The 16610-nt window shown below is 38.3% G+C and overlaps 1 protein-coding gene across 1 annotated transcript in view; it reads right to left on the bottom strand.

Annotated features, from left to right (window-relative positions):
- Window positions 1–16610, bottom strand: part of ANKS1B (ankyrin repeat and sterile alpha motif domain containing 1B) — a 370859-nt gene that overhangs the window by 285097 nt on the left and 69152 nt on the right. The window contains exons 7-9 of the mRNA XM_063308683.1: window positions 14361–14477; window positions 8855–9027; window positions 7369–7509 (exon numbers count right to left, since the gene is read on the bottom strand). Of these exons, the coding sequence (XP_063164753.1) occupies window positions 7369–7509; window positions 8855–9027; window positions 14361–14477 (431 nt within the window). The remainder of the gene's footprint in view (window positions 1–7368; window positions 7510–8854; window positions 9028–14360; window positions 14478–16610) is intronic.

The following is a 16610-nucleotide window of genomic DNA, read 5'->3' as shown; positions in this document are numbered from 1 at the left end:
CCAGATTCTGGCAGTGTTCTAGCCCAAGCAATTATGGAGGACAGAGCAAAGGCAATCAGTGCATCTTCTTAAGCAGCAACAATGCCCCCAATTAGTCCATATTACTGGTGGCTATGTAAGAGCAACCTCCAGGCCCTATGGGAAGCCTTTGACTTTAAACTTGGGTTCCTGTTGCTTTTGCCCTGCATTTGGACCCAAGGCTTGATATTTAGATCAGCTGGTAGAACTCTCTAGTGCTAGAACCCTGGAGTATTGCAAACAATTATTGTGTTTCTGCATTTGCTAGCAGTTAATAAAGACTTGCTCAAGGCAAGTCTAAAATGTGGTCTGGCTGATTACTCCCCTATTTCCCAGGAAGAAATTTATGATACAGCAATTAAATCCTGTATTTGGGTGTCTGTTTGCATCAGTTGGGTCAGAACAGCACCTACCTACCTAACTGGAATGATTCTAGGTAGCTTTTAGGAATGATCTTACAAACTTATTTAATATCAGGTCAGGTGGACATATTTTTTTTCTTTTTTGACTTTTGAAACTTTTATAAGCTTGCAAAGCAGCAAGTTAATGCCTTGTTACACAAGCTGAAATAAACCTTCCACAGGTTTGGTGTCTTCCCTTCAGACACCCCCATCTCTTTGTGATACTCCTGGGTCTAGAGAATCTATTTCCTTCTCAACCAACAGCATGAGGACACTTACACATCATCACCACCTGAAAGCTGTGCCACAAGTGTTGCCAATATGTTCCTCCTTTTCTGAGCAAAGAGATTTTTCAACTCTACCATGATAGCCAGACAGCTGGTGTAGATAGTACGGAAGATGACCTTGACAGAGACAGGCCAGATCCATTACCAAAGTGACAAGGAGAAATGCATAGCTTAAGTCTTAAACCATCAGAAAGCATGTATAAGCTGCTCAGAAAAGTACCTTCCTAATGAGACTTGCAAGACAGATGTCAGCCCCACTAGGTAGACCAGACCACGAATCAACTCCACAGAAAGACTAAGACTACTTTTATTTAGATTGGCTATAATAGCAGGGTCTTGCAAGTCTCATTGTGCTGTGCCTCCTCCCTTTCTTTTACCCATGTAAATTAGCATTCAATAATATCAATATAAAGCTCAATGTTTACACTATATATTGACTTCAGAATGGGATTTTTAGTTAAATTGGAAGTTTGATAGTTTTCAGAATTGCCACTTACATACTCCAGAAAGCTAATGAGCAGTTTCTGTTGGCTCTTTCTACCTTGAGCAAGCCAACAGTCAGTTATTAGACCTGCTAAAGACTGTTGTAAAATCAGCACAATGGACAAGAACTGTGATTTATTTTAGCGCTCCCTATATTCAGCCTTGGGACGCGGTGGCGCTGCGGGTTAAACCGCTGAGCTGTTGATCGGAAGGTCGGCGGTTCGAAACCGCGCAGCGGGGTGAGCTCCCGTTGTTAATCCCAGCTCCTGCTCACCTAGCAGTTCGAAAACATGCAAATGTGAGTAGATCAATAGGTACCGCTTCGGCGGGAAGGTAACGGCGTTCCGAGTCGTCATGCTGGCCACATGACCCGGAAGTGTCTATGACAATGCCGGCTCCATGGCTTAGAAACGGAGATGAGCACCGCCCCCTAGAGTCGGATTCGACTGGACTTTACGTCAAGGGAAACCTTTACCTTTTATATTCAGCCTTAATTTTCCTAGCCTCAAAAATTCACAGAGTTGATGAGTGTAGCCATGCAAGAAAGAGGCATTTACTACTTGCGGGAAAGACTATGACAAATTTAGACAAAAAGTACAGAGGCATCACACTGAAAACAAAGATATATATTGCCAAGACTATGGTTTTCCCAGATGTAACATACTGCTTTGAAAGCGGGACCATCAAAAGGCTATTTTTTTTTAAATAATGGCTTTGAGTTGTGCAGCTAAAGAGAATTGTTAAGAATATCTTGGATCCCAAGAAGAACAACTAATTCAGTACTAGATGAAGTAAAGCCAGATGCTCACAGGAAGCATTACTAAGAAAGCTAAAGCTGAAATATGTTGGATGTACAATATAAATGCAAAGGAAAGAATTATTAGAAAAGACCCTGATGCTTGGCAAAACTGAAAGCAAGAGAAAAATAGGCCAATGGAACAAGATGGCTAGATACTATTACTATTAACATTATTATTTAATTAATTATATAATTAACATTATTAATAATATTTTCAGAAGAGAATTCAATCAGTTTTAAAGGCATTAATATAATGTTGAATTATACCAAAAATATGAAATTTATCAGTGTATGAAGGACTTTGGACTTACTAAGCATGGAGAATAGTTAAAAAGATAATTTTGTGTTGTCACATAAGAAACTACCATTCTGGACTTAAAATCCTCGAATGAAAAAGTGTATTCACTCAGCTTTTGAACTGGCTGTGACTGATCAAGCTTTGATGTGTAATTTAAATCCTGAGCAACATTTACATATATATTGTAATATACATGTGTTTGTTTCATTTTGGTTCAGTTCATTTTTTTAACATATATTGTTTTTAATCCCATCGTTTTTCTTTTTTCTTTTTGTAAATTGTAGCTATAAAAATAAATAATAAAAAAGAAAAATATACAATTTCTACTGCTGAAATCTAGTAGTCTCCAAATATCCTTCAGTTATAGTTCTTCTAAATTTTATTTACAATTTCAGAAATAATGTATGTTGTATATGTTTTCTCTAAAAGTTATTGGAGGAGCAGAAGTCACTGATATTGACAAATTCCCTGAAGGAAGTTTCTGAATGAATTTCCTTTGTCCCTTGAGTAAAGAATGCCCTCTAGGGGCCACAAAAAAAAATAAAATAAAATAAACCTGGTTCTTAGGTCTAGATTTTTTTTTTAAAAATCCAGTGCTGATCTTTAAAATTAATGGTTACACTGTTAGAATTATTAAGCCACATGCTGCTTAAAAATACATCTGATTACATTTTTATGTACATTGTACATATATACAATTTTACATTTCTAATGCAATTTCTTGAAGATCTAGACCATGGAACAAAATTTCCCATCAAGTTCCATCAAGACCTTAAGTTCCACCTCCTCCAATAAGCTTAGCTTTGATCTATATACAAAACAAATCCACTTCTTTGATATTACAGTAAAATAACGGACACACATAAACACTACACTATATAGGGAACATACAGATAGCCATGCATAGCTACACGCTTCCAACTTCCACCCAAAACAACCACCAAATCTATCATCTATAGTCAGGCTCAATACGACAACCACAATTGTTCTAACCTACTTGAAAGAGATGCTGAACCGATGGAATTAAACAGGCATTCGGGAAACTGAACTATCCATCTAGTAAGATCAACAGACAAATCAACAAAGCCACATTGATTCTGAGCAAGTGCTGATTGAAACAAAACAACTGAACAGGGTGTTTCATATAGCTCACAACTCAGACCACTCAAACATATCATTAATATAAGCTACAATCCATACTGAACAATTACACTGCACTTTCTCAGGCACCATATCTGTACAGAAAACCACCCAAACTGAAGCAGATTGTCATGCACAACCAGAAATAACAAGAAAACAATGCTAGCATGGGAACCAGACCCTGCAACAAATCTACTTTGCCCTCACATTTAAACCAATAGCAACATCACAGGCCCCAACAACGTCACACAGAATTAAGGGCACTTACACATGCTCTTCTTCTAAAGTGATATATGCCATTATCTGGATTCTATGTAGGACAAATAGGTCAGACTGTGCAAGTTTGCCATTAGGATTCAAAACAAGGACAAAGTAATATCAGAGCATTTTAACCTCCCAGAACACTCCATTACAGATTTCATAGCTTTTCCAGAACAAAAAGTTCACCATCACAATCGAGCAAGAGACTGCTGAACTCACTTATATCAAAAGGTTTCAAGCTACCTCACAAGGTCTTAAAACACAATGGATTTTTTAACACATTACACCTGTTAATTATAGAATACTTGTAATCTGACCCATCCTGCAAAACCACCGTGTCTTCCTTCTTCCCCACCATCCCAATTTAAATTTTATATCACTTTAGCTACTCTATGCATCTGATAAAGTGAGCTGTAGTTCATAAAAGCTTATGCCTTTTAATAAAATTTGTTAGCCTGAAAAGGTGCTACCAGACTCATTCTGATGTTCAGTTTAGTGGAATATTCTCAATAAAAATACATTCAATTTCTAGTACAAAATAGGGAAAGCCCAGATCCAGCCCATCCAAAAGACCTCACAGAGCAGTAAAAAGGGTCTAGAAACAATCCAGCAAAACAGAAGACTATTGATAGTCTCAAGTGGTGAAAGAACAGGAAGAAAATACCTTCATCTTTTTTCCAGGCATATGGAAGGTCAGTATAATGCTTGTCAAAGATAAGTGACAGGGACTACATGGGACTGAAGAGTGCTGAGGAAACTAGCATTCACACTGCTGAAGAACCTAGGATTTGGAGCTCAGTGATCTTAAAGCTGCCTCTTGATATGAAGTGCACTAGAGTCTAGACTAATACCCCATCAGTCAAAGTATGGGGAATAAAACTTTGTATTTCCCTACAGTTTAATTAGGTACAAATGTACATAGCAAAGTTAGACAGTACTTCGTTAACTGAGGCTAGCAATTTCTTTCAGGGAGGTACTTATCTGGAAAATGATTTCAGTATCTCTGTCAACAGCCTATACCAGACAGTTTCTTTTTGTTACTCAAGTGAAACTTAAAACCTGTGCTTTAAACAAGGACAGTGACAAACTGAGTGGGCAGATAGCAGTTCTAATGTGATTAAAATCTCTAGCAATAAGTAAAAGCACTTCAACATAGCAGTTCCTCTCTTAATAATGGCCAGAGGGGCTTATTACTCTAGAAAGATACTGTGGTCAATGGTACAAAACACCACTGAGAGATTTAACAGAACTAGGAGAATCAGATTCCCGACATCCAGATCCCAATGGAAGTCATCCACAAGAGCAATGCAATTTCAGTTCCATACCCAAGCTTGAAACCCAGCCAAAAGAGAGATTGATAATGTTCATCCAGGATTCTTTTATAATTGTAGCTCCACCACTTCTCCAAAATCTTCCCCACAAAGGGAAAGTTGGAGACTGGGCAGAAGATATCCAACTTGGTTCGACTGAGAAGTAGCTTCTTCAGAAAGTAATGAACAATTTCTTCCCTCAAATAAGTAATCTGTCTGCAGATGCATTCCTCAGCTGCTTGAAGGAGCTAGGATGATTGTAGGTCCAAGAGGCAGAACAGAACTTGCTGTCAAAAACCCTGTACACATCCTTGAAGTCTATAAAATTTTTTAAAATCCCAGATAATGCTGCAAGGATTTGTCCCAATTACCCCATTTGTCCTTGTCAGTCTGGAGTCTGTCAGAGCAATTACATACAATTTTGTCTTGCAAACATGTCACAAAACTTTGAAGAAAAATTTTTCCACCTGTCTTTTCTCATTGTGATAAAGGCCATCTTAACAGTGCAGCTGGATGTCATTCTGAAGATGCAATGAGGGTGAGATGTTGGCACTTTGCCATCTTTATTGCTAGTGTGTAGTCTGAATCTGGGTTCTGAATATCTGTATTCGGTTATACTAAATCCACATCTTCTGCCACCATCACTTATTGCTTCTGATGCTTAATATCCCAGATTTCCTCAGTAAACCATTAAACCCCACCATCATGAAATACTGTTTATTTGGTCAATGACCAGCAAAATTTGAAAATACACAGCACAAAAGTAAAATCAAATAGATGAGATAAAATACTAGCATAAGAAAGATAAAATGTAACATACGCTACTATAATGGTGCACGTGTACATCTAAAATATTACAGTCTATGAAGTAAAAATACATATCACCTAAAACAAGATAGATAACACATATTAAACCTGAAGTGATGAATAAAACACAAGTGGTTCTGTGACCAGTTATGCTTTCGTCACAGCAACACAGAATTTGGCTACTGCACAAGTGGTGAAAGGTTTTGAATCTTCTAGAAGATGGTTCACACAGAAATTGTTTGGCCTTCCTGGAAATTTACATATTAGGGGCAGAATATGAGCAGGCCTGATATCCCTGTAGAATTTACAGTGTAATAATACACGAGAAATGGTTTTGATCTCCTTGTCACCACCTGAACAGGTATGCTTGGTTAATGGGATTTTGGAGTTTCTGCCTTGCAGCAATGCTGATGATAAGATCTTATGCCTGGGTGAAAAGTGCTATCCTCAGCTTGGAGAAAGTTAGATTTTGTAGGTATTTTATTTATTCAATATCTGCCATGTTGAGACAACCTTTTAACTTTGGTCTCCAAACTCCATATCCTTTGGGTGAGCAGTTGCTTGGCTTGGTCATACCCTAAAGAAATTAGGAATGGTACAGAAAACCCATATAATGACAAATTCTGCTCTATAGCCTTTTTCCAGGGAGAAGGAAAATTGTCTATGAAAACTAGAGCAGTCAGTCTGACTGGAAGAGTTAGATTTTCAGCCAGTAGTTTATCATCTTCCTCCAGGCTCTTACCTGGATTGCTGGCATTCCTGTCTCAAGCCTTAACTAGGCATTTGCTGTTCCATTGGGTGAAGCAAGGATTCATCTCAAAAATTTTGTTTGCACTGATTCCAGTGCACCCTTCTTCACATAAAGTCCTGCTTGTGCACCATAAAGGATTTGGCACAATGATTTGGCCTCAAAAAGTATTAATGCTGCAGGGATTAATTGGCCTCCACTTGCGTAGAAGAAGCACTTAATAGCACTTCAAGTTCTAAGGGCTATCTGTACAACATGATTCTGATGCATGTTCCAGATGCCTTTAGAGTGGAAAACCAGTCCAAGGTATTTAAATGCAATAACCTGCTCTACTTTTTGCCTTTCTACTGTCTAGGATTGTTGTTTGCAAAGACCAGAATTTTAGATTTTTCAAAATTAAGAACCAGGTGCTTTTGTCTGCAGTACCAAAATATTGCTGCTACTGCTCTTTTCAGCCCTATAGGGGTTTGTGAAATTACGGTGGCATCATCAGCATAGAGAAATATAGGGATTGTGCACCTGTCAACAGTTGTGTTTTTTTTTTTTTTTACTAAAAGGCATTCCTGGAAATTGAGTCAAAGGCATGTTTAAAATCTAAAAAAGTCCACAAAGAGGGAGGATTTCTTTTTATGGGTGTATTTTTGTGCAAGATGGAACCCTACCACTGGGATCTGTAATCTGACAGAGGCTACTTGGGAGCAATCACATCCATTGTCCTTATCTAAACATTCCAGAGAACAAGGTTCATGGTGGAACTTTCCAAAATATTAATGGGAGGATCCTCAAGCACAATTTGTATCTAAATATGATAAATACCTGAGTAAGACTGGAAAATCCAAGATTTCTACATCCATTACAAGGTGTCAGTGCTTCCCACAAACCTGTAGGTCCACAACTATTTTCAATTCCACCCTCCTCTTCCTCTTCTGCTTGTTCCAGATTTGTGGAAGACGATCTCTGAGGACAGATTAACAGTATTTCCAAACTTAAATGAACATGACTAGAATTTAATTATGCATTTTTATACTTAAAGAAAATATATCAATTAAAACAGGCCACACTGAACTGAAATTCCATATAATCCCAGCTAAAATTATTCTCCAGGATGTTATACCTTGACATGGTGGTAAGGCTATTGTAATAAATTAAAAATTGCTAAAAATAGATGAACACTGTATTAAGTGAATCGTTTCTGGAAACTCCCATGTTCTCCCTGACACTTCTTAAATTCTTGCTTCATCTTTCTATCACTGAATTCAATTGCTACTCTCTGAACTCTGAATTTCACATAATCGAATAATGTACCAAATTCACATAAATCATTAATTGCTTCTTTTTTTATTGTCTTGTACATCATCAGCCTCATTTTTTTAAAATAAACTGATTATTGATTATTAATTACACCTTCATTTTTGGGCTTCTAGAATGCATGTGGCCCTTCATGTCTGGGTTATGTTGGGGTGTTTACCATTACCTTCTCTTCCCAGAGGCTTCCCAGACAGGTAAGATTACGTGGCCCATAGGGAGACTGTCAATGTATGGTATTTGGACACCAGTCTTCAGGGATTGTTTTGGATCCAGGCTGCACCAAAACCTGCCAGTTCTCTTATAAGCTAACCAAGAAATACACATGTGCAAGATCCTTCTACTGTATAAAATGGCTGATGCTGTTCTTTACTGAACCAGTCTGCCATCTACTGGAAGACAGATAGCTAACAATAAACTCTAGCTACTATCATGCTTTAATGAAGAACTAGGTTTTAGTCATGTGTTTGTTGTCAAATTTAGACAAGGTCTCTCAAAATTAAATACTTTTGTTTAGTGGTTAAGAAAATACACAGGCTTTGTACAGAAGGAAGGTATAATTCACCAGAATGCTGCAAATTGTTCCACAGAGAAAAATTAGCTTTTAATTATTACTTGCTACAGTGATATCAGTGTCAATTCCAAAGATATGAGAATGGCTTAGAATATTTTTGCTGAAGAAAAACAGTAAGCATAGGAGCTTAAACAAAAGGAAAGATATATAGAATTTACAAAATTATAAGAAAAAATCAAATGGGCAGTAAGTTCTCATAAAGTAGCTGAAAAGAAAACTAACCCAATATAATGATTTCAGGGAGATATCAGAGTCTTGATGCAATGGCCCTGCCATTACGATTTATTATATGGTTTTTAATTCTATTATTTTCTGCAGGAAATAGGTGTTGCAGCATATAAATATTTTAATATACAACATATGAATCAGAATTAAATCATTTTGTTAATGGCTAGAATATAAACTATATCCTTTCTCACTTACTACATTAGACTTGGCTCGGCTTCCATTTGCTACTGTTTCTTCTTCTGATACTTTGCTAGCATCATCCAGATAATCATCTGATACAGTATGGCTCATATCTTCTAAATAATCTTTTTCTTGGCACAACTTGATTTCATCTAATAGTTTTGATAATTCACCAGTCACAACTTCACCTTAACAAGAAGCAAAATAATTTCAGTCACTAGTAAAGAAAATAAGTCAACATAAGATTCAAAATATGTTTTTCTTGGTGTAATCAAAAATTAGAAAGAGGTAAAGAGTTGTTAATTTGATAATCTGCCTGTTTATCCACATCTTTTATGTGGATAAACACTAAGAGACAAAGAATCTGTGTTATTGATAAAATGTTGTTGTTGTTTATTCGTTTAGTCACTTCCGACTCTTCGTGACTTCATGGACCAGCCCACGCCAGAGCTTCCTGTCGGTCGTCAACATCCCCAGCTCCCCCAGGGACGAGTCCGTCACCTCTAGAATATCATCCATCCACCTTGCCCTTGGTCGGCCCCTCTTCCTTTTGCCTTCCACTCTCCCTAGCATCAGCATCTTCTCCAGGGTGTCCTGTCTTCTCATTATGTGGCCAAAGTATTTCAGTTTTGCCTTTAATACCATTCCCTCAAGTGAGCAGTCTGGCTTTATTTCCTGGAGGATGGACTGGTTTGATCTTCTTGCAGTCCAAGGCACTCTCAGAATTTTCCTCCAACACCACAGTTCAAAAGCATCGATCTTCCTTCTCTCAGCCTTCCTTATGGTCCAGCTCTTGCAGCCATATGTTACTATGGGGAACACCATTGATTCAACTATGCGGACCTTTGTTGTCAGTGTGATGTCTCTGCTCTTAACTATTTTATCGAGATTTGTCATTGCTCTTCTCCCAAGGATTAAATGTCTTCTGATTTCCTGACTCCAGTCAGCATCTGCAGTAATCTTCGCACCTAGAAATACAAAGTCTTTCACTGTCTCTATGTTTTCTCCCTCTATTTGCCAGTTATCAGTTAAGCTGGTTGCCATAATCTTGGTTTTTTTGAGGTTTAGCTGCAAGCCAGCTTTTGCACTTTCTTCTTTCACCTTCATCATAAGGCCCCTCAGTTCCTCTTCGCTTTCAGTCATCAAAGTGGTATCATCTGCATATCTGAGATTGTTAATGTTTCCTCCAGCGATTTTAACTCCAGCCTTGGATTCCTCAAGCCCAGCATGTCACGTGATGTGTTCTGCATACAAGTTGAATAGGTAGGCTGGGAGTATACAGCCCTGCCGTACTCCTTTCCCAATCTTAAACCAGTCCATTGTTCCGTGGTCTGTTCTTACTGTTGCTACTTTGTCGTTATACAGATTCTTCAGGAGGCACACAGGATGACTTAGTATCCCCATACCACTAAGAACTTGCCACAGTTTGTTATGGCCCACACAGTCAAAGGCTTTAGAATAGTCAATAAAACAGAAATAGATGTTTTTCTGAAACTCCCTGGCTTTTTCCATTATCCAGTGGATATTGGCAATTTGGTCCCTAGTTCCTCTGCCTTTTCTAAACCCAGCTTGTACATCTGGCAATTCTTGCTCCATAAATTGCTGAAGTCTACCTTGCAGGATCTTGAGCATTACCATACTGGCATGTGAAATGAGTGCCCCTGTTCGATAGTTTGAACATTCTTTAGTGTTCTCCTTTTTTGGTATGGGGATATAAGTTGATTTGTTCCAGTCTGATGGCCATTCTTGTGTTTTCCAAATTTGCTGACATATAGCATGCCTTACCTTGACAGCATCATCTTGCAAGATTTTGAACAGTTCAGCTAGGATGCCATCATCTCCTGCTGCCTTGTTATTAGCAATGCTTCTTAAGGCCCATTCAACCTCACTCTTCAGGATGTCTGGCTCTAGCTCACTGACCACACCGTCAAAGCTATCCCCAATATTGTTATCCTTCCTATACAGGTCTTCTGTATATTCTTGCCACCTTTCTTGATCTCTTCTTCTTCTGTTAGGTCCTTGCCATCTTTGTTTTTGATCATACCCATTTTTGCCTGGAATTTACCTCCGATGTTTCTAATTTTCTGGAAAAGGTCTCTTGTTCTTCCTATTCTGTTGTCTTCTTCCACTTCCACGCATTGTTTGTTTAAAAATAATTCCTTATCTCTTCTGGCTAACCTCTGGAAGTTTGCTTTTGGGCATATCTCCCCCTATCACTGTTGTCTTTTGCTTTCCTTCTTTCTTGGGCTACTTCTAGTGTCTCAGCAGACAGCCACTTTGCCTTCTTGGTTTTCTCTTTCTTTGGCATGTATTTTGTTGCCGCCTCCTGAACAATGTTGCGAACTTCTGTCCATAGTTCTTCCGGGACCCTATGTACTAAGTCCAGTGCCTTAAATCTATTCTTCACCTCCACTGCATATTCCTTAGGAATATTAGTGAGCTCATATCTAGCTGATCTGTGGGTCTTCCCTAATCTCTTTAGTCTGATCCTAAATTGTGCAAGAAGAAGTTCGTGATCTGAACTACAGTCAGCTCCAGATCTTGTTTTTACCGACTGTACAGATGTCCACCACCTTTGGCTGCACAGGATGTAGTCAATCTGATTTCAGTGTTGTCCATCTGGTGAAGTCCATGTATAAAGCCATCTCTTAGGTTGCTGGAAGAGAGTGTTTGTTATGCAGAGTGAGTTGTCTTGGCAAAATTCTATCAGCCTATGTCCTGCTTCGTTTTGTTCTCCCAGGCCATGCTTACCTGTAATTCCAGGTGTCATTTGACTGCCCACCTTAGCATTCTAGTCTCCCGTGATGAAAATAACATCTCTTTTAGGCGTGTTGTCCAGTAGGTGCTGCAGATCCTCATAGAACTGCTCTACTTCAGCTTCCTCAGCATCTGTGGTTGGGGCGTATATTTGGATCACTGTGATGTTAGATGGCTTGCCCTGAATTCGAATTGAGATCATTCTATCGTTTTTTTTATTGTATCCAAGCACTGCTGTAGTCACTTTACTATTAATTATGAAGGCTACTCCATTTCTTCTGTGGTCCTCTTGTCCACAGTAGTAGACCTGGTGGTCATTTGATGTGAAGTGGCCCATTCCAGTCCATTTCAGTTCACTGATGCCCAAAATGTCTATCTTTAATCTTGACATCTCACCAATAACCACATCCAATTTGCCCTGGCTCATAGATCTTACATTCCAGGTTCCAATGGTGTGTTATCCTTAGAACATTGGATTCGCCGTTCACCACCAGCACCGTCGGCCACTAGCCGTCCTTTTGGCTTTGAGCTAGCTGCGTCATCATGTCTGGGGCTAGTTGAACTCATCCTCTGTTCCTCCCCAGTAGCATTTTGACCATCTTCCAACCTGGGGGTCTCATCTTCCGATGGTATACCGACATATCTCTGGTTGTAGTGATCCATTTAGTTTTCATGGGAAGTTTACTGGGGTGGGTTGCCATTACCTTCCCCAGGGATCGCATTTAGTCTGACCTCTCTGTCATGACCTTCCCGTCTTGGGTGGCCCTTCACGGTTTAGCTCATGGCATCATTGAGGTGCTGAAGCTCCAGCACCACAACAAGGTAACAATCCTTTGCTGAAGGATAAAATGTTACATACATCAAATGTTTGGGGGCTAACGTGATTAAGTAATATGCAAGAAAAGTCATTCTGTAGAATGCATTTGAGTTATACCATATTCTGTCCTACATGCATATGGTGATTGAAATATGGATACTGCTTAGTAGTTAATTTTAAATAATCAATTTTCTATCAATTTTTATTTTTTCCTGAAAATTAATTTTTCAGAAATCCATTACAAAGATAGTTAATGTTTTTTTCATTAAAATACTATTTATTACCATTATTTGAAATTTCTGTATGGATTTAGCACTGTTGGAATCATTTGCAAATAAATACAAAGGAAAATTTCTCCTGCACAGAGTCACATTACTGTATGGATCAATAAGAGAATGTGGGATTCCAAAATGGAGCTACTGAACTACAGTAACTTTCAGGCTGAAATGCCCATTTCCTGCTTGTTTCAAATATATAGGAATGTTTTACTTATCACAGTACTGTAGATTTTATTGTTTAACTGTTGTCAATTATTTTCTTAAAAAAACAATTGCCAATTGTTTTGTTGCTGTTAATCATTTTCAAAAATTTTCGAAAATCAGTGAAATATATTTCACTGTAACCTCAAAGAGAAACAGGTATGGGGTTTTGAGCAACTGAGCTCTGCTTTGCTCATCCTCACTCTTTAGCCAACACAAGTACAATCTCAAGATTTAAAATATTTCTTGCATGAATTGCATAGATGGATTATTGATGGATTATGTGCTATCAAGTCAGCGTCTACTGTCAGCAACCACACAGATAGATTTTCTTCATGACAATCTGTCCCTAACCTGTTTCTTTCAGGTGTTCCAATGGTGTACCCATCACCATGGTAACTGACTCCATTCACCTTACTGCTGGTCATTCTCTTCTCTTTCCTTCACATTTCCAAGCATTAGAGCCTTCTCCAGAGAGCTAGGTCTTCTCATAATATATCCAAGGTAGGTTAAATTGAGCTTGGTCTTTTATGCCTCTTGTGCCTCTGGTGAGAACTCTGGGAGGATTTGTTCGATGATCCATTTCTTTGTTTTCTTAGTTGTTCATGGTATTTTAAGGAGTTTTCTCCAACACCAAAGTCATCAATACTCTGCTATCCTGCATCCAACTTTCACTTCCACAGAGTGTCACAGGGAATACCACTGCTTGCACTATTCAGGTCTTTGTAGGTTTAGACACATCACAGCATCTAAATATCTTTTCCAAGACCTGCATGGCTGCCTGGCCAAGTGCTAATCTGTAGAGTATTTCTTGACTGCTTGTTCCTTTACTGTTGATGTTTGATCCTAAAAGGCAGAAGCTATTCACCACTTTGATATCTTCATTGTCAGTTCTAAGGCTGGTTGTTGTACCTGTTGTAACTAGTTTGATCTGATTTATATTTAATTTTAGTCCCATTTTTTCCACTGTGTTCCTTGCATTTTATTACTTGCAGATCCTTTGCATTTTCAGCTGTCAGAGCAGTATCAGCAGCATAGCCCAGGTTATTGACATTTCTTCTTCCAATTTTAAAATCACACTTGTCTTCTTCCAATCCAGCTTCCCTTAATATATATCCAGTGTTTAGACTGAATAAGTAAGGGAGAGTATTCCGCCTTGTCATGCTCTTTTGCCAACCTGGAGCCGGTCTGTTTCACCATGTTCCGTCTACACTGAGACTTCCTGATCTGTATAGCTAGTTGTTAGCTAGCCTCAAATACCTAAAACATACCTTAGAATGCTTAAAACCCAATTATCTAACATTTTCACAAAATTTAACATTTTATATAAACAAAGAAGAATATATTCAATTTCTTTTATTACCACAGCCCTGGTAATCTGCAAAATAGGTACAATATCATATTGACTATGTTTCTGATGATTAACATATTTTAACATGTAACAGGCTACTGGGAATGGAATATTTACTTTTACTTGTTTGTATAGGAGAATCTTCTGTAGATAAAACACTGGACTGGTGATCTGATACTAAACATTCCTCTGTGGATTCCTCTGGAACTTCTGCATTTCCTTTTTCTATGTAATCTATAGTAAGAACACATCCTATAAGCAAAATTTGAAAATTCATCTGACAGAATTTTCAGAGTTCTTCACATTTTCGTTTAATGTTCATGTTGTATTTAAGTTTTATACTTAAACTTATCAAGAAGCATGCATAGAATTGGCTGTATGCCTAATGATTGCCCAATATATTACTTCTTGATTTTAATGGGAACGAGTTACAGTTAAGTGTATCTACAACTGAATTCTTATTGCAGTAAATAAATTAAAACTTTATTTTAAAAAAATGGATTCAGTAGTATAGTAGAGTTTTCGAAGTTCTATTATTATTACATACAACAAAGAGCTTTGTGAAATCATAAAGATTAATAATGTTATTATTTCATAAGCTTTAGTGATCACATCCACTTCAGTTGCATACAGCAGAGTCCCAAGATAGAATTATTATACAGTATGCCCACAACATTGTATTTGGAAGGGTGGGCATGGTGGGGGGAAGAACAGCAAAAGGCAAGAAGGGGAAAAGATACAAAAGACAATGGCAACCTATTTCCATATTGTAGCCAGATAAACAACATGAACCTGTCCATGAAGTCACCAGGAGTCCAGTTTGATTCAAAAAAGACTCTACAACTGATATTAGAGAAAGAACCAAAATCATATGAAAAGATCACAAATTTCTAGTCAAAGAAGTATATATTATCATATGAAGCAACTATCTCTCTATCAGAAAAGTAATTAGTTATCTATGACTTATACAAAATTAGACAGATGTGTTTTTAGGGCCTTGAGATTTCATTGCACAAAGTCTTTTAGACCCTAAACTTTGAAAATTAGAGTCCATAAAAGAGGCTGTTTATAATTTGACATTCAGTATTGGATGCATGATTCTGAAGTTCCCAATAAAAAAAAATCATACAAACTTCAAGGAAATGAGAAAGAGCAAGAAAGACCTGTCAATTAGATAATTAATACAATACACGAAAGGAAAAATTACTAGTCACACTGTGATTAGTGAAACTGTCTTCTTTCAAATTAGAAAATACTAGAAAATGTAGTCATGGATGGCAAACTGTAAGATTCAAGGATCAATAAGATCATTTTAAAAAGTAGTTTCATAGAATTCCCTACATACACTAATTGTTCTCCAAAACTAGTTTGCTGTTGGAAGAATGTTCTGAATATGTAGCAGTCCTTAACATATATAAAGATTAAAAGGACACCCTATGAGGACATGGACAAAAGTTTCTACCTCCCTGGATCCCCAAGGGCAGAGTCCCATATGATATGTCTCTATTTCATATGTTCCACATGTTAGTTTTAGATTCTTTGAAAGAATGAAAGCTAGTGAAAAGTAGGAATAAAATAGTATTGTTATAAATTAACCACAGAGAAGCTAAGCACTTGACACTCCCCCCACATTTGTTTTCTTGTATATATGGTTCTTTATATTTGTCCATGCAGATATAGGCAAAGCTCAGAACTTTCTAGGGTTAGGCAATAAAAACATTAGTAGGCCTCAAAAATAACTGCTTTTGCATTTGTTTTTTTAACAAACTGCTAAAGTGGTGTCTATATAAACAAGTGCTACAGGTAGTCCTCAACTTACAACAGACCGGAATTTTCGTTGCTAAGCAATGCGGTAATAAAGCACAACCACATCGCTTAGCGACAGCAATTCCTGCAGTCCTGGTTGCTATTGTTAACTAAATCCCACAGTCGTTAGTGGAGGCAACTTCCTGCCAGCTTCCCACAACCAAAGTCAGTGGGGAAGCTGGCAGGAAGTTTCAAGTCCCAGGCCTGCAGGCAGGTAAGTGGCTGCTGCTGGGTGGGGGAGAGAGGTACATAGGGGTGTGGGGGAGGGTTGTGGAGGGTGTGTGAAAGGCACGGCATGGGGAGGGTGCGCTAGGGTGTGAGGGGGTGCATGAGAGGTGCCATGCAGGTCAGGGAGAGTCAGAGAGCATGTGCAAGGGTACACCAGACGCGTAGCATGGATTGGGGAGGGTGTATGAGGAAGGGTCAGAGAGGCTGTTAGGGGATACATGAGAGGCAACACGTGGGTCAGGGAGGATATGCAAGAGGTGTGGTGCAGGTTGGGGACAGTGTGTGAGGGTGTGCAAAGGAGGGTCAGGGAGGCTGCAGGAGGGTGCAAGGGGG

The sequence above is a fragment of the Candoia aspera genome, chromosome 7 (assembly GCF_035149785.1).
Source record: "Candoia aspera isolate rCanAsp1 chromosome 7, rCanAsp1.hap2, whole genome shotgun sequence".
NCBI lineage: Eukaryota > Metazoa > Chordata > Lepidosauria > Squamata > Boidae > Candoia > Candoia aspera.
This window is presented reverse-complemented; position numbering and strand designations above follow the sequence as displayed.